The 19,860-nt window shown below is 38.6% G+C and overlaps 1 protein-coding gene across 1 annotated transcript in view; it reads left to right on the top strand.

The window, feature by feature from the left end:
• Positions 1–19,860, top strand: part of LOC141440534 (electron transfer flavoprotein beta subunit lysine methyltransferase-like) — a 70,546-nt gene that overhangs the window by 9,350 nt on the left and 41,336 nt on the right. The window contains exon 2 of the mRNA XM_074105080.1: positions 18,307–18,482. Coding sequence (XP_073961181.1) covers positions 18,307–18,482 — 176 coding nt within the window. The remainder of the gene's footprint in view (positions 1–18,306; positions 18,483–19,860) is intronic.

Genomic DNA, 19,860 nt, shown 5'->3' with positions numbered 1-19,860 from the left:
ATACATATAAAAACAACGCTTTCCTGTTTAGAATCTGCAATACCCCTGGTGTTGCAGTTGTTTATGGGCGGTGGTGATCTCTTACCATTAGGAGAGATTCGAATAAAAAAAATAGAATGGTCATCCCATGACGGAAATTTCACGGCAGTTAACCTTTTACCGTGTACGTCATAGTCAGGACTTTAAAATGACGTCAAAGCGGCAATGACTTGATCAGCATCTCGTTTACATAATCTAATTCCATTATATGTTATTTTTTCCCACCACCAGTTATCCGCGCTAAAATTGCGCTCTTCTAAAAAATTTATATTTAGATCTTTCGATGTATTTGTCCTGTTCATTTTCCCGAAACTGAACCTAAATGGAAATCTGCGTTGCAATCATCGTCGGAATTGCCAAAGATTGAACTGACTTTCCTCGTTACTAACTGGTTTGTATACGTAGCGGTCTCGAGGTTTATCTTTAGTTTTATATCTACATTTACTTTTGAATCCAGTTATTTTTAGTTCTGAACCCAAAAAGTGCTGAGCTTTTAAAGCTGAGATTTTGAGCTAACCTTTTCTTCTGAAGTGCATCTGTCTGTCACAGGGCTGTATTTATATAAAAAGTAGGAGATAGGTAATTACAGCCAACCAATAGTGTCTTACGTATTAAAGATAGTATCGATCGATGGCACTATAAAAAGTAAAAATGTAGTAGATACCTATGTACTTGAAATTTCCGTGTATTCGGTACTACGGCCACTAGGTCATCATCAAAACAAAATTTTTAAAAAGTAGACAGTCAACGAATTTACTTTGTTGATTGACAAGCCAGTAGTTTAGGACAATAGATTGTAAATGAAAGAAATTCTCCATGAAAAAACTCCATTCACCGGGAGACTGGTGAAATGGAGAAACTCTTCGTGCGATCCGTAAATCAAATTAAATCAACCTACATTTATTCATAAATGATAGGTTTTAGTTCACAGTTTATAAGACGTTCTAAACATTGTGTTTGTAAATAAAAATCACAACTGTGTGCCACTGATAGCAATGATCTGTTTGACACGAAGACAATAATGATTGATCTCTGCATTCGTCATTGGGAGGCGCGGTCGTCAGTCGCAACATGAGACAAACAATTCGTTACGTAAATTATTTAAAATAGAGCACAACGTCGAATAAAAGTCGTCAAACAACTCTGCAACAGATTTTCAACTTCGGGATCTTTAAAAAATGAGATCAGTCTCTCAAAGGGCCGGCAACACACCTATACCCTTCGTGTTGATTTTGTTTTTTGTATTAGGTTTGCCCCCTCTTATATAAAAAAGGTGTACAAAGACGATTTTATCCCATAAAGGGATCTCTTCCATATAATGTGGCCTTTGTCAATCGTTAGTAAATGTAGCTTTCTTTAGATGAACAAATTATGAAATCAATTCCTTTTGTAATATTTAAGTTTCTCCATTACAAACAAACAAACACAAGATCAAATCTGTGTACTAATAAAAAATATATACCTCGTTGAGTTTCTTGCCGGATTCTTCACAACAGAGGTTTTTTTCCGAACCGGTGGTAGATTTTTTTTGACATTCATAAGTGCTCGTTGTAGCCTAAATTGCATAAAGATATTTTGACTTTGACTAATTTAGATTTCAAAAACGCACACATTGGAAAGTAAACAAGTTAATTTATTTCAAGTTAGCAATAATTATAAGAATAGTAGCTGTAGAGGATCTTCAGACCATGGAAAACATGAAGACTACCTATTGTAAGTATACAAATAAATAGAATAGCAATTTAATCACGTATAAAACCAACTGGAAACGGGGGTTTTCTAGCTGCTCAATCAGTATGATCTCCTTCCTTATACTATGTATCTTCCTGATACTAAGTTTTAAGTAAATACAGCTTCTATTTTAGTCTGGGTTTTATCCTTGTTTTCATTCCTTGTAGGTACTTTAATTTTACAGAACAATGTTGGCATCGAAATCTGCGGAAATATACCATAATAATGTTCTCACATGATCATTAATTAATAATAGCCAACCAATGTTGATCACGAGGATCCAGAAAATCTTTCTTCAATTTTGTAAGCAGAAACAGGCAGAAAAACTGTTTAGGTACGTGGATGACATACCACTTTTCTAACTTGTTTTGGAGCATCGAGTGTAATGGATTGAGCAAACCAGTTCATATTCTAACGCAATAAGCAAATTTTCGGAACTCCGCATTAGTCATACACTATGTTTGATTCTACTTTTGGTCTGTCACAGTGACTCGTCGAGTATCTCGGCTATGCAATTATACGAGTACATAATTAATTGCATGCGCAGTATTATTACTTGCGTCATCCTTGTTGTTAGGAACCACAAAACAATTGAAATAATTTAAGTAAGTATGAAATACTACGTATAATAAACAAAGCCATGGCAACTTAAAATTTGATTTAACATTTGAAATTGATCACGAGATTTACGGTGTAAGAAAACATCTGCGATGCAATTCAATGGTTTTCACACACAACATACACACACACACAAACATCACGCCTGTATCCAAATGAGGTAGGCAGAGCACACGAAACGTTCCGCTTTGGAGCCACTTTTGGCAATTTTAGGTTAAAAGTTTGACAAAAAATTATACAATAGTGACAGGTTGATAAGCCTGCCACCTACGGTATACCTATTGTCCTTTGTCGCCTCTTACGACATCCACGGAAGAAATGGAGTTCAATAGTTTTCAATTTAGTTAAAATGAATTCAGTCACTTGTTGCTCTCGTGTCTTCTTTGTGTATAGCTTTTGTGTCTAATTCAAGGAAGATGTGCTCTTAAATACAGCTAAATTCCAAATCAAAATGCGTTGCCAACCTAGAGGCCTAAGATGGGATACCTCAAGTGCCAGTAATTTCACCGGCTGTCTTACTCTCCACGCCGAAACACAACAGTGCAAGCACTGCTGCTTCACAGCAGGATTAGCGAGCAAGATGGTGGTAGCTATCCGGGCGGACCTTGCACAAGGTCCTACGACCTGCAGTTTGACAAAAACGGTACAATATTGTGACAGGTTGCTAGCCTGTCGCCTACGGTACACCTTAACCTATATCCTCAGTTGCCTCTTACGACATCCACAGAAGAAATGGAGAGGTACAGGTAGATGCTTGAAATATTCACAGAATCTATACTTGTGTCTTTAAAAATAAATAATTAAATTACAATAAAATAAATATTTGAGGGGGGGCTACCATACAACAAACTTGATTTTTTACTAGTGTCTAATGTTTTATAGATAGTACGGAGCCCTTCGTGCGCGAGTCCGACTCTCACTTATCCGGTTTTTATGCCCATAGTTTTAAAAGTTCATCGCACTCACAACGCTTGGAAAATTCTTCATTTAAAACGTCAGCACAACTCAAATCTACATATACCAGTACAACCAGCTTACCACACTGATGTCTTCGCCCATAAAAAATGACCTTAAAACGTCTCAGTACACGATACAAATTAACTGTGCTGCTGCTTAAGTAGCATAGTAGAAATAAGCAACCTGAGATATGTATGCATAGGAAAAATTCGTGTCTAGATTCCTGTCCAGCGGTGGTGTAGGGGTTATAGCACGCAGCACGGATTCCCAGTGCTGGTCTCTTTTTCTGGTTTTTCTGTGCATCCATGTCTCAGTTTATATTTTTAACTTAACTGTCCCTATAATTATTATCGGAGTTAATGATAATTGGCAAACCTTGCACGCGGGCGAGCACGACGCTATTGATAAGATAAAGCACGTGTTGCCAATTATGTACTTAGTATATATGGCATATACGATATAAATGACATAGATAAGTACAAATGTCCGTGCCGTGCTTGGTTTTTAATCCCCGACGCAAAAAGAGGGGTGTTATAAGTTTGACCGCTATGTGTGTCTGTGTGCCTGTCTGTGGCACCGTAGCTCTTAAGCGGGTGAACCGATTTGAATGCAGTTTTTTCATTTGAAATCAGGGTTTTTAGCGATGTTATTATATATCTAAGCTAATCTTATATCTAGCGACTTGTATTTGAAAAATTTACTAGTCAGGTTATTATACAGAAATTCGGCTATTTTTTTTTATTTTGACAGGATGGCCAAGTGGTTAGAGAACAGACTACGAAGCTTAAGCTCCCGGTTTCGATTCCCGGCCGGGGCAGATATTTGTATGAATAATAAAACATGACTGTTTGTTCTCGGGTCTTATATGTTTAATATATATGTATTTAAGTATGTATTTATCTGTAGAAGTATGTTTATCCGTTGCCTAGTGTCCATAGTACAAGCTTTGCTTAGTTTGGGACTAGGTCAATTTGTGTCAAGTGTCCCATGATATTTTTTTTTAATTTAATATAAAAAAAGAAAAAATTCAAAAACCCCGACTGCGTATCGTAATCGGCTCAAACATTCCCCGTCGATATTAACATTACTATACATATTGCTGTCTCCATTGAAAGAATAAAAATAAAAATAAAAGATAAAAAGCCCCTTTAAGCCCCTTAATGTCCTTTGCGGAAGTCTCGGGATTCCCCTCTGGATCCGGGAACCCCATTATCTTGCACTTGCAATGCTCTACTGGGTCTCACTCAGTGACTCATCATACCGCAATCCGTTTTATAATTAAGCATTAAGTACCTACTTAGTTAAAGTTTTAAAGAATGTGCTGATAAATTAATACTTAATTAATAAACTTGTGTGTTTAAATTTTATAATTGTACCTAATATTATTTTTCAATCACAATGTCCTAGTGTTCGACACACTAATTCCCAATTAATAGCACCATGCTGTGCGGAGCAAAATTAATAGGTACCGTACAAAGACAATTTTGTCAAAATGTGAATATATATGTGTTGATATTTAAAACATATTTTCGTCGCAATTTAATCAAGCCTGAATAGAATTTTGGCAAATATAAATTAGGAGCAAAATTAAATATGCAATACATAGACTGAATTTTATTGAAAACAAATCTATTTTAAGTGTAACAGCCAAATGCAGGGCAGTGGACCAATGGCAATTTTACGAGCCTACGGGTCATTATTTCTTACAATCAATTTTACCACGGAAGATTAAATTTTTGATGATATTCAGGACGAACAGTTTTCCTTATTGATGTATTTTAAAGTAGCATTTTTCTGCATGAACCGTATATATTTCAAGATATCAAAGTTCCATTTTTTATACATCCCTAATATAAATCCCTGCTGTCACCTCGTGGTAGTGGCATAGAAGTAAAGATGACAACTACTGGGCACTGTCCCAGTAGTTGTTATTTTTTCTTTTAATGCCAGAAATCGGACTTCTACCTTATTGCAAAACTCTTTCATACGGATACGCATGATTTCAATACTTTAACCAATCACACCAATCTAGATCCTGTAGCGGCAATCTTGTCTTGACGTCAGAGGTTTCGCTTTCGGCGCGTGCGGCGACGTAATGGCGACCACGTGCCGCTGGCCACGCGCATGCGCGGAACGCGGTCAAAGGTGACATTGACACACTTATCGATTAAGAAGATTTTTTTTAAGTTCGTCCGTCGGGAGTAGGGCAAAGGAATTAAGCCTGTACAGCCGCAGGTTTGATGTGAAATTATATTTTTAAAGAAGAAAATCATGTTATGGTGACTGTCTTGTGTGTGATTGGTTCATGTTTTCAAATGTGAACAGATGCAGTGTAGTGCTCTTGAAGGTTTTAGGCAGATTCTTGTGCAGAGAAAAAATGGGATAATTGTTTAGTTCCCTCAGGATAGTGATAGAAGAATTGCCAAAGTGAAGAGATATACTTAATTACGTTGATTTTTATGTTTTTTAGTTCGTAAGTGTTATCATGGAAACGTAAAAATTTGCAAGGGTGACTCCATTTCTTTGATCTCAAGTGTAGTTTAGAAAAAAAAATACGATGCATTCTACAACAAGTTATTGTGAAAATGGTCGAATCTTAAAGAATCCACGAATTAAAAATACTGAAATGTAATAAGGCTATTATTATCGTCTGAAACAGTTATTCGGCACACTTAACGTTTCACGCTCGACCCAGTTCATATAGTCTACTAGCTTTTGTCCGCGGCTCCGCCCGCGTGGAATTCGGTTATTGCGCGCTCCTCCCTCGGGAACTGTGCATTTTTCCGGGATAAAAAGTAGCCTATGTCACTCTATGCCAAAAATCACGTCGATCCTTTGCTCCGTTTCGACGTAAAAGACGGACAAACATACATACAAACACACGCACTTTAGTATGGATTTCAACATTGTTAAAATTCTTTATTCAACGAACAATTTGTGCTTTCTAAAGTATACTTAGTGATAATTACTGCGACCGGCCCTCTTCGAAGGGACCCTGTAAACCAGCGCTAAGTAACATAGGCCATATGCTGTGATTGGGACCCATTGCTCTTATTATGCGCATTGTTATAATTTTCTAAGTTTAAGTATTCTTTATATTATAATGTCTCAAGCAGAGGATCGCGGGTTCAAACCCCGGCTCGCACCTCTGTGTTTTTCGAAATTCATGTGCGGAATTTCATTTGAAATTTACCACGAGCTTTACGGTGAAGGAAAACATCGTGAGGAAACCTGCACAAACCTGCGAAGCAATTCAACGGTGTGTGTGAAGTTCCCAATCCGCACTGGGCCCGCGTGAGAACTTCTGCCCAAGCCCTCTCATTATGAGAGGAGGCCTGTGCCCAGCAGTGGGACGTATATAGGCTGGGATGAATGTCTAGGTTAAGTTTGTGGCAATACAGATGTTTATTATTATTATGTTGCTATCCAATCGATACTAGTCAATATCACTTTAAAATCCTTTTCATATCTTAAAAGGCAAACATTTCACAATTCCTCTCTTATCAAGTGGGCAACAAAACAAAACATAGCATGATGATTCACTGTTGTGATACTTGTAATCCAAGTGAAAAACATCTGTTGCAACCTGTTCGCATGTTTCCTCATCCTTATAATGTATGTTCTATCAACAAACGGGCGGCTATCCAATACTATCATCATCATCTCATCCTATAGACGTCCCACTGCTGGGCACAGGCCTCCTCTCAGAATGAGAGGACTTGGGCCGTAGTTCCCACGCGGGCCCAGTCCCAGTATAAGTAGCGGAGTAGAAATAAGCAACCTGAGATATGTATGCATAGGAAAAACTCGTGTCTAGATTCCTGTCCAGCGGTGGTGTAGGGGTTATAGCACGCAGCACGGATTGCTGAAGACCTGGGTTCGATTCCCAATGCTGGTCTCTTTTTATGGTTTTTCTGTGCATCCATGTCTCAGTTCGTATTTTCGATATGGTTTCACGGGACACCCGTAAAAGTAACAAATTTGGAGTTGAAATAAAAAAAAAAAGACTCCAAAAAAACAATCATACATTACACTTATTTATTGCGTTGGTAATAGTTATTGTGGTATTTAGGTAGTTATGAGTGAAAATCACAAAAGTTTAATATTTGAATTGTATTTGCAATTTTACTAATTAATCTCGTAGGGGTAATTACTTATTACTTTGTCATTACATTAAACTCAAATACCCCCTCCTGAGTTTCCTCGGCGCAAAAGTGCCACACTTGCCGCGCGCGTAAGCCGCGTTAAGGAGGCCACACCGCTGCTTAAAAAACGGTGACGGTACGGAATCGCAGTGACGCATTGTATGTGCACCGTTTTATCGCATGCACTCAACACCGTGCGTGCCGTGCGTGTGTGCATCATGACTTTTGAGTGAGCATGCGGTAAGTCCTGACGTTTACTTCACGTCAGTGTGATTCCGCACCGTTTGCGTATTATAAGCAGCGGTGCATGCAATAAAAACGGTGCGCATATGGTGCGTCACTTGGATTCCGTACCGTCACCGTTTTTTATGCAGCGGTGTGGTCACGGCCTTACGCTTGATCTTTCAAAGTCAAAGTCAAAGTCAAAATATCTTTATTCAATTTAGGCTATAACATGAATGTCAAAAAAAATCTACCACCGGTTCGGAAAAACCTCTGTTGAGAAGTATCCGGCAAGAAACTCAACGAGGTATTTTTTTTTAAACAGATTTACAATATTATTAAATGATATGTATACATCACAACTATTTAACACAGTAGGTTCGCTATTTGAAGGGATCGCTAATGCGGATCGGAATTATTTCCAAATATCCATGATATAATCATTAACTTTATAATACGCCTTAGATATTAATGTCTTCTTGAAAATAGATCTGAATTTTGTATCCGTTTCATTTATAATATTTTTTGGAATTTCTATTGGGTTGTTTGTCTATGGGCAAGGTAAACGTGCTACATTAGGCGCATAACGGTGTTTGGGGCCAGCAGGTCTACTACGAAACTCGAAACTCGAAGTTCGTGTCGTGCGGTCCCTCTGACACTTACACTATTTAATACGAGAGCGAGAGGGACCGCACGACACGAACTTCGTGTTTCGAGTTTCGTAGTAGCCCTGCAGACGGACTGTGTCAAGGCAGTCTGCGCAAACTCGTGACGCACGCGCAGGCAACTGAATGAGTTTATAGTAGTATAAAACACGTGCTGAAGTGAGGCTTGGAATTGGAGGAGTAAAACAATTATGTTAATAAAAATAACGTACAGAGTAGTATTTTATGCAAAAGTCAAAAAAGGCGAGTGGCGTAGGTTACGATGTGAGCGCGGCGAACATCGTAAGAAAAAGACGCTTCGAGCTTTTGACTTATTTATACGTTGCATTGCAAACAATATTTTTTACGACTAGTACTTATTAAAGAAAATATTAAGAGAAAATTAACTTTTTAAAACTTTTACATACTTATACTTAAGTAATAACTATGGCAAACGCAAATGATAAACAACAACAAACGAGTGGGAAACACGAAAATGACCAATTTTGTTTTTTGTCTATAGTTAAATTTTGTCTATGTTTAAAATTGTTTTTAATTGATGTTTACTTGTCACTGACAACCCATCCATCCATATACTATACTGATATTATAAATAAGTCTTTCTTTATCATGTCAGCCGAAAAACATCCCAGTGGACAAAAAACATACGCCCAAAATAAACAAATGAACAAAGGCCAAAAGAGTTAATAGTTATAAAAAAAAAAATATATATTCAATAGTTTTTTTTACACGTTATGCATAAATTATAGTACAAACTATTAAAAGGGAAAGCGACTCAGCCTCAGGACTCGGCTTATGCCAGTGATCCGCAAGAATCGAATCCAAAGAGTATAAGTACCTATGTAGAAAAAGAGTGACAACTCTATGGCCAGATTTGCATGTATGGTAGCGCGTAAGCGCTATCTCGCGGGTGCACCTAAAATGAAATTTGACATAACACACACATGCACATGCACGCACACAACAAACTTAACGTCCATAAAGCACAGTTTAGACCTGAAGAAAAATTGTGCAAGTTGCTCTCGAGGCCGTAAGTAAAGCAAACGACAAACGAGTTTGAGGTGGTCACTTGGTCAGTCGAGACGAACAACGTAATATAACGTGCACAATTTTTCTTCCAGATCTAAGCTGAGCTTAATTTCTCTTTGCCAAGTAGACGTTTGACATATTTATGTCAATTTCGTTTTAGCATCTCATAACAGAGGCGCTGAAGTGCCCGTAAAAAAATGATGTTTTAAGTGTGCCCCCTCTGATCGAATCTCCGGCTCCATGTATGTACCTACTGGAGATCATTTTCACTACGCAGTGTGCTATCAGCTGGCGTTCCCTGCTTCACTGCTTATCGGGTACCAGCCGCCGCCATCTCTGCCATCGCTCGAGTGCTACGCAAATGTGTACAGTTGGGTGCAATACAAACTGACAAGAGTTTTTGACCTGCTTTTGAATTTTCAACAAACTTACCACGAGTTTTTGTAATTTATTTCAAACTTCCTCAACAACGGCATAAAATTAAGATCTTACCACCTTAGCAGGTGTCAACAGCCACAAACAAAGAAGTTTTTATATTTCTTTTTTCATAATTTTTAATTTATATAAAATAAAAAATCTATCAAATCAATCAAAAGCAGAGTGTAAAACTCGAGCATTAAACCCATTTTCCCCTCGACGTGTCTATCCACCCTCGCCATACCGGCTCGGGTGGCTATGTGAACGGCTTGGGTAAAATGGCTCGTTTTATGCTCTTGTTGTACAATCTACTATGTTTTTACTTTGACTTCGAGGAATCCATTCAGCATTTCATTTGTCAGTGCCACTACCATGAGTTTACGCCTTATAAACTGTGTTGCGTTGTGGGCCCTTTGCTATATAAGAAGGCTCGTTTTTGAAGATTCCAAATTGTACAGGTCCGGAAATACTGTAGAGGTGAGACGTACTAGGCAAAACGCGGACTGAGTCTTGCGAGTACGCGTCCACAAAAAGACTAGATCCAAAGACTAGGTCCACGAGTATCTACGAGTACTTAACTCAATTGACTCATTGCGTAAACAAAATGATTCCCGTAAATACGCTCCCGTGATTGCGTATACACCGTACCAGTTCTAGTAGTTTTACGAATATCGAACTACCGAATTCCACGTCACAGTCACTCTTCACACTTCATATTTTTTTAATTTTAACTCATATTAAATACCGACTAAAAATTTCCCTTCATACTTTATACAGGCTTAGGACTGTCAGCAATTTTTATAATTTTTTCAATTAAAAAGTGTACATAAATGCTTGTTTTCTAGTTGGCGGAACGTTGTGAGCCGCCGTACTCCTAAATACTCGTACTCTAAAAGAATCGCGGGCGGGAACGCGTACTCACGCGTCCAAGCTAAAACCTATTCCAGTAAATACCTACGTCTCACCTCTAAAATACTGGTGCTGCAACAGATTCCAAAGTTTCATAGTGCGTGGCAAAAAGTTCTGCAAGAAATGAACTGTAGTAGACTGCCAGCTATTATCATTCGTAAATTAAATGAAACTGTACTATTGTGTGTTCAACGTAAATCCCGACAGTTCTGCGTAGTTTATCTGCAAGGGGGCGACGCCAAGTGTTTGTCGACTGTTCTGCATTAGGACAACAATGTGTTTACGCTAATTGCAATGAAACGGGCAAAATATTTGTATACCTATGTTATCGGATGTTTGGGTGGCTTTTGGAAAATTACCAGGTCAAGGGGCGAGAGATTGTGTTGCTATTGCAAAAATAATGTACATTTTTATGCAAATAGACCTCAGAAGGTTGTTTTATTTGGATTGCTCTGCACCTGAAGAGTGACTATTAATGAGATGGGCTAATAATTAGCTTTCATTTGATAGCCATATTGTTACAATACAAAATATTTTCTTATTCCTCCGCCATATTTTTTTTCGCAGACGCCATATTGAAATATTATATACTATGTCACTCTGACAGTTGTGACGAAGTGATACCTCATATGTTACAATTCGTCCAGCCGTTTAGGCTGCAGGCACAGAATAAAGAACTAATAGTACTACCGTACTGCTGCAGGCGAGGACACAGAATAGATAATACGAAATTCTTAGAAAAATATTACTTAATTTTTTCGTAATGGCTACGGAACCTTATCTTGGGCGTGTCCGACACGCTCTTGTTTTTAGCAACTATTGCATACATCCTAACAAACTAGTAAAGTAAACAAACCTAATCCAATCATCTGATTCATAAGCAACGCCATGTCATTGACCTCCTAGGTCGCACGCGCTGTTCTGCCACATCATACATAACAATGTTCCCCCGTCTCACTTTTTCTCGTGGTGTGTGACAGAGACGCCGGCACGTTTGAGTGATCGCTGGTGTGAATAAGGGCGATGAGTCGACTCGCGTGCGGTTCAACCATGGTTCAATGTTTGGCATGCGATGGCGAGTTTTATGCTGAGATTTTAGACAAAAAAAATAACTATGAAAGAATTCGATGATACATTTTTCCAGGATCTGATGATGAAGCAGGACAGTCACGTGTAGAAATATGAACTTACTAGCTTTTGCCCACGGCTTCGCCCGCGTGGAATTCGGTTATCGCGCGATGTTCCCTCAGGAACTGTGCATTTTTCCGGGTTAAAAAGTAGCCTATGTCACTCTCTGGCCCATAAACTATCTCTATGATAGAGTCATGAAATTTGGTATTTGTATTGGAAATTTGGTATGTAGATAGTTGGACATCTGAAATAACACACAAGCTACTTTTTATCCCGATATTCCCACGAGATAGGGATAAAATCTCGAACTAATTCTCGGTTCAGATACAATATCCCCCAGCTACAATAGCCCCGGGTCACCTTACAACCGCCATTCTGACTCTTTGCCCCATTGGACAGAAGCTATAAGCTATAGAGAAGCTAAGCTATTTATAAAAAAATATATAAGGCGGTATAATAAACTTGTATTTTCATTTCGCTACTATTTTATCATAACTGTAAACATACAAATAATAAATACTTAAATAATTAAATATGAATAAATTCAAAATAATTATTTACTGCTGATTGAAGTATCTTAAAGAGCATTCACATCACTAGAGCCAACGTCAGTCAGTCAGTTAGCCAGTCGTCAGTCAAGTGTCAATGTCAGTCACCACATTTGTTTACCAGATTGCTTGATTCCATTGAATTCAAATATAGTCGAAACATGTTTTGTAAATTTTGAACCCACAACACAATATTACATTGATAAAAGCACACACCTTTACCACAGGGTATATAATAGGACATATCTTTATTTGTAAGACCTTGTAAACATATAAAGTAATTAATGATTATGGTTAATTATATGAAAGCTCACGAAACTCTAGCCTATAACTATAACCAACATAGTTGAGTTGGTTCTTTTTAACATCTCCATCGCCTTGTATTTGGACAGAGCTTTGATGCCTTATCTTGTCCTGAATCACAATCGTTTTTACCACTTCTTTCTGCCACACGGTATAAGACGATGGTAGAGAGAGATGGAGAATGCGATTGCGAACATCAGCGGGTTAGACAATACGGCCTCTAGTTTACATTTCAGCACTAAGGCAACTAGATTTTAATGGTACTTAGGTAAGTAGAGTATGGTAGTGTTTTGATGACCGGATGGCTAAATGGTTAGAGAGCCTGACTACGAAGCTCGAGGTCCCGGGTTCGATTCCCGGCCGGGGCAGATTTTTGCATGAATAATACGAATTTTTGTTCTCCGGTCTTGGATTTTTAATTTGTTTGCGGAGCTCCATATCAATGAACTAAAAGTATTTCTTTGCTCACCCGCGACCTTATGATAGGATGAATATTCGGGCGTTTGTACCGCCGTCATTGTTTACAACACTTTTTTTATCAGATTTCTTAAGAAACATGTACAACAAACATCAACATCAAACACATATTGATAAATGTTGACACATGTTGATGTTTATTGTACCTATTTCTTAAGAAATCTGATAAAAAAAGTGTTGTAAACAATGACGGCGGTACAAACGCCCGAATATTCACCCGATAGCTAAATTTATGCAAGACATGACAAGACAAATCACAAATCACAAAAACCCATCTATCACCACCACCACACTACAGTGACGCGTTTCGAACTCAACCAGAGCTCATCTTCAGAGCAACACAACCGTACACCATACCATGCTACCAGATGTTAGACTAACAAACCACAACAACCGTTTTAATTTGTCACTGTAACTCCCTAAGTACCCACGTATATTTTTTCTCAAACAAAACAAAACTACCCACAAAATATTAATAAGTTTTAATCGTCTTATAAAACTACCTTGCGATGTTTAATATGCATCTATTTAAGTATGTATTTATCTAAATAAGTAGGTATGTTTATCCGTGGCCTAGTATCCATAGTACAAGCTTTGCTTAGTTTGGTACTAGGTCAAGTGGTGCCAAGTGTCCCATGATATTTATTTATTATTTATTTATCTCTAAACTGTTCTAACTGCCTCCGTCTGCTTTGATGCCATGTGTGGCATTTCCTACACAGCTCCCTGATACAGCCTCTACATCTGGTGTGAAATTCCTCCGTAAGGCCAATTAATAATAGGCTGTCGACGTCACAAAGTCAACAATTGGAGTGCCGTGGGTGTGTCGGCGCACGCGTCATCAGTCAACAGCATTCATTATATAATGCGCAGAAACATTTCCATGACGACAGTGATTTAGATTGTTACGACAACTTAATTGAGTAGATAAAAGAAAGAAGGAATTGGGGTGCACTCTATCCTGGATGAGGGTTACTGTGACAGGCGTAAGTATAGGTATCTGACACCTTTTTAGGGTTCCCATTGACATAAAGTGAGGGTGATTTTTTTTCTCAACTAACCCTGTATTGTTGGGTATCGTTGGATAGGTCTTTTAGAACTAAAGGGGGTTTGCTATGACGATTTTTCGATTCAGTGATTTGTTTGCGAAATATTCAACTTTAAAGTGCAAATTTTCATGAAAATCGAGCGTCGTCCCCCCTCTAAAATCTAAACCGGTGGGTGGGGGATTTGTAAAAATTTAGGATGGTAGTAAGTATATCAAACTTTCAAGGAAAACTATAACGGCTAAGTTTGCTTGAAAATTATTAGTAGTTTAAGAGTAAATAGCAGCCTAAGGTATATTTTTTTTATTCGACTGGAAGGGAAACGAGCAAGTGGGTCTCCTGGTGGTAAGAGATCACCACCGCCCATAAACATCTGCAACACCAGGGGTATTGCATATGCGTTGCCAACCTAGAGGCCTAAGATGGAATACCTCAAGTGCCAGTAATTAAATATAAATACCTAAACTTGGAAGATTCCGTATAAAATACGTAATGGCTACGGAACCCTATTTTGGACGTGTCCGACACGCTCTTGGCCGGGTTTTTTTTACACTAGGTAGGTATAGATACACCTTGTTTAGGTTGATCACAATATCCTAACACATCTGTATAAACACCGGGTACCTATGGCCTGTAATATGAGCAAATTATTAAAATACTCCTCAAACTTAACAACATCGTTCAGCGACTTTTTAAAATATATTTTTTTATATTTTTATTATACTAAGTTTATTCGAAGAAGCAATGTAAAGCAAAAAGCTTGATGTTTGTAGCGTGACAGGCGACGTCAGTTGGGTTCTAGGATGGCGTACATTGATAGCAGTATTTAATTTGTATGAAGAAAGGAAAATTCAGACTCCATTATTTTTAAAAGTCGCTGAACTAATGTTGTTCAGTTTGACGAGGACGATCTATGTTTTAATTTTTTGCTCGTGTTACAGGCCACACCCGGTATAATATACAAGTACTAGAACCTCGTATTAGCGAGTAATTCACATTTCTGAGGTTTCATCATCATCCTCCCTCCTCCTCTATAGGACTCCCTCCCTCATAGAGCTCCAACTGCTTCGGTTGCAAGCGGCCTGCATTCCCCGTGAACCTGAAGCTATAACCAGGTCATCCGTCCATCTCTTTGATGGATGCCCTGCGCGACTTATATTTTCATTATGTTTTTAAATGTTGCGCAGCGCCCCAATGAGGGCTATCGATTTTTGTGTTACTAGATGGCGCCACTGTCGCGTAAGGTTTTTAAGTGTGGCTTTCAAAGTCTGTTATTACTGACGTGAACACAAAGTTTAGATTAAAAACATATTTAATACACCTTTAAACCGTACCATAAAAATATCGAGCATGCCACAGTGTTGCATAGTCCCCGTTTTGTCCGGAAAAAAGGGAGGACAAAGGTTTCTGAAGGACAAAACTGTCTCAAAACACAGACATTCATTGCCCCGTAACGCATAATTGCCATACTTAATTTCAGGTAATGCAAAATATTCACAAAAAAAAACTAATTATAAATAAACCCGCGTAGCTCACCCAAAAACTATGAGATTTGACATTTCGGAGACCTCACGCTACACTAGCGCCTCTAGCGGCGAATTCATTCGCGATAGCCCTCATTGCTTCGGTTGGAAGCGGCCTGCATCCCCCGTGAACCTGAAGCTATGACCAGGTCATCGGTCCATCTCTTTGATGGATGCCCTACGCGTCTTATATTTTCATAATGTTTTTAAATGTTGCGCAGCGCACCAATTATAAGCAAAGCGTTACGTGAGTACAGGGAACGTATAAATAATCGTCAAACTTGCATCACAGAATCAATATAAAAATATTCCATGAAATACAAGCAACAAACAAACAAATTGTGATTCTTGAGCCAACTTTCGTCGTTGATAACGTTCTCGTGGTGTTTGATATTAAACGAACAATTGGCACAGATAAATTAGCGCTTGTATCGCAAAAAATTGTCAAGCCCGAGCATTGATAGCCCAAGATATAATATGTATACGATAACAAAAAAGTAAAACCGACTCCAAAAAATAAAAAAATAACAAAAAATGGAACCGACTACAAAACCCTTGAAAATATTTTTCTAGGTAAGTAGGTACGTACTAGCTCGAAGTCGGTGCCTCAGCACGAGCCAGCAGGAGTGGGGCAATTCACAATAGTCGTCTACTTCACCAACATACTATGGGTTTCAATCCCTCCTGCTGGGTCGTGCTGAGTCACCGACTTCGAGCTAGTACGTACCTACTTACCTAGAAAAATATTTTCAAGGGTTTTGTAGTCGGTTCCATTTTTTGTTATTTTTTTATTTTTTTGGAGTCGGTTTTACTTTTTTGTTAAATTTTTTTTTTATTTCTCACTTTTTAGTGATTCGTAGCCAAAGAACATCTCACAACTATTCCATTAAGCCCAAACACGACTTAGTTACGTTGTTTTATAACAGAGTTCCGTCGCCTACCTTCTGGCTTCAGCATCAGATCAGTTCGAAAGAATCATTAACTTAAAGCTTCTTCTTAGTCGCTTATCTAGGTAAGTATATTAATCATGATAATTTAAATTTAACCCGTGAAATACTTGTTATTGATAGTAGTAGTTTCGTTGGTCAAATCTGGTCTTCATCCTCAGTTCCACTTCACCAAATTATGATTTGCAAGAGCAAATGCACGAGTTACTGCTAAATATATCCAAATTACCATAGGTGTCGCTACAATATTTGAAGAGTTCCCTCGATTTCCTTAAGATCCAATCATCAGATCCTAATTTGCTGCTTATGGGACCTAATTGAAAGCATTCCTAGACGAACACAAAAAAAAATTTTGAAATCGGTTCATAAATGACGGAGTTCTGAGGTAACAAACATTAAAAAAAAAAAAAAAAATACAACCGAATTGATAACCTCCTCCTTTTTTTGAAGTCGGTTAAAAAAGAGATGGACGGATGACCTGTACCCTAGTGTAAGTTTTCGGTTACAAAATACGTCTCGATCGCGTTCGCGTAAAATCTCAAGTTGTATGGAAACACCAACATCGCAAACGTTTCGCTAGAGGCGCTGTTCGTGTTACCATAAAAATTGAGATTTTAACGCGAACGCGATCGAGACGTATTTTGTAACCGAAAAAATACACTTAAGTGGGTGACAGACGTACGAGCAAGTACGCGTACTTATGGCTCGACGACCTTTTTCGCCCGTGTGTCACCGTAAGTACGCGTACTTTAAAACCGTCGGCGATCCAACGGTTTGAAATCTTGCTCGTGGCTCGCAAACTTAAAAACCGCGTACTTTAAGTTCGTACGTCTATCACCCACTTAAGGGTACTGGTTAAGGCCGCGGGTTCACGGTGGATGCAGGCCGCTGCCAACCGAAGCTACTGTCTATGAGGCAGGCGTATTTCCAACAGTGGACGTGTTCTAAGGCTGATTATGATAATGATGAAAGATTTATAACTATTATGTCAATTTTCGCGACTTAGTCCTAAAGTAAATAAATCATGTGCTATAGGTAAACATGACACATAACTACATATACATTATGTATATAAAATTATGCGAGCCGATGTGGAATCGGCGTGAATTTCACGTCTCTTTTTACCCGACTGCGAAGAATGAGGGTTATGTGTTTGACGCGTATGTATGTAAGTATGTATGTATTTCTATTCCTATGTCCTCTCGTAACTGCTGAACGGATTTTGATAAATGATACGTCATTGGATTCGTCTTAATAAAGCAAGTGACACTGGGTACATGAAATTCTTAAAAAATCAAAATGGCGGATTTTTGGCGCCAAATTGTAAGTTGACAAAAATGATTATTATTGTCAAAAAATGTGTCAGTAAATTAAAATCGTGACGCTCAAAACTTCATACCTAATGGGTCCACTGTTGAACTTTGAGTTACTTACTACTTAACAAAGTTCTAGCCCACTAGACTTGTTTTCATCTTTTTAGTATTTTTTAAGGCAGTCGGGTTTTTGATTTTTTATTTGCGTTGGAGGTTTATAAAACAACATCCACATGACAGTACACATGCATTTCTTTTTGGTTCTAAAATGATAAATCTGTTGCAGATGTCCCGCGCCGTGATCCTCCGCCACACCGTGACCTCCCGAGCACACCTGACCCCAGAGCTGGCGCTGAGGCTGATCACCCCCGCCTGCCCCCTCTGGCGCGCGGGGGGGGACCAGCTGCCCTTCCCTGATCCCTACTGGGGGTTCTACTGGCCCGGGGGGCAAGCCACTGCCAGGTTAGACTTAAGTTAGGTTAACTAAAAGCACACTCACTCACACACACACACACACACACACACACACACACACACACACACACACGCACACACACAACAACACGCTTGTAGGCAGAGCACACGAAACGTTACCGCTTCGGAGCCACTAAAAGAACACTGAGGCCGTCTTGCAGGAAAAAATAAATCTATATTTAGTCGTTAAACCTGGCTTAAGCTTGACAGTTCCATACATTTTGACACTACTAAACAGAGCTTAACGCAAACTCGAGATTGATGTGTTTCCAGCAAGTAGCCATAAGTCTTGAAAACAAATAAGTACTAATAAATGCTTTTGAGTGGTTTATGTTTATAAAACTATCCCGAGGTCGGGTGACACTATTTAACACAGGGTCGGTATTTCCATCCCGGTATTATCCGGGCCGGGAAAGAGTGTCACCCCCGAGGTCAATAATGCTAGACTCTATTCTTAGGATGCGTTTACACCAGAGATGTGCGAGTACGAGTTGTGAGGAATGTGTTTTTCATGATTCAATAGAAACGCTCAGCATAGCTCTAGTGTAAACAGCTGAGCGGAGCGAGGATAGGTAAAAGTACATAAACGCGTCATTTTACCCGAAACGTTTATATTCACCCGAGCCAAGGCGAGGGTTAATAGTTAAATCGAGGGAAAAATGAGTTTTATACGGACAAATTAAACTCTCAACTCTTACTTTATGCTTCGGCAAAATTTGAAACAAATACACATTTACTAGGTACACTTTATTTTTCATGCATTGTTATTATCCATGTATTACCTTAATTATAATACAAAATTATTCCAAAAACAAATCTATGTTTTATAATTTTTATAGCTTGTGTGTATGGCTGTTGTGGCTAGAGCATAAAAAGTAATTTTATGTAACCTAAGTATAAGTCCCTCCTAAGCCAAAAGGCGCTATCTCAAAAAAAACACTTTTGAGTTATTAATACTATAAAACATTCTTCATCACATGGTGTAAGCCTTTCGGCTTAGGAGGGCAGTATAATCGATCCAACACAAAAGAGAAGTTAACGAGCATGGGAAGGTAAAATGGACATAATTTATTTGCACTGTTAACTGTTTAATTTCCTCACAATCAATGTGAAAAGCAGTATCGTTCATACAATAAAAAGATATTAAGAAGTACCTTACATACAATACACACACTAAAAACACATTCGCATTCATAATAATAGTGTAGCGTCCAGATAAGCCATTACCCCGCTAGCCGCAGTCGGTTCCACGTGTTGGCAATACTGTAAACATCTGCACACCGGCGCGTGGAACTGCGCGGCGTATTCGAGTTCATTTGAATTGCCCAGAAGGCCAGTCGAGAAGCGGAGCGACATTCCTTCCGGC

Source organism: Choristoneura fumiferana, chromosome 22, assembly GCF_025370935.1.
Source record: "Choristoneura fumiferana chromosome 22, NRCan_CFum_1, whole genome shotgun sequence".
NCBI lineage: Eukaryota > Metazoa > Arthropoda > Insecta > Lepidoptera > Tortricidae > Choristoneura > Choristoneura fumiferana.
This window is presented reverse-complemented; position numbering and strand designations above follow the sequence as displayed.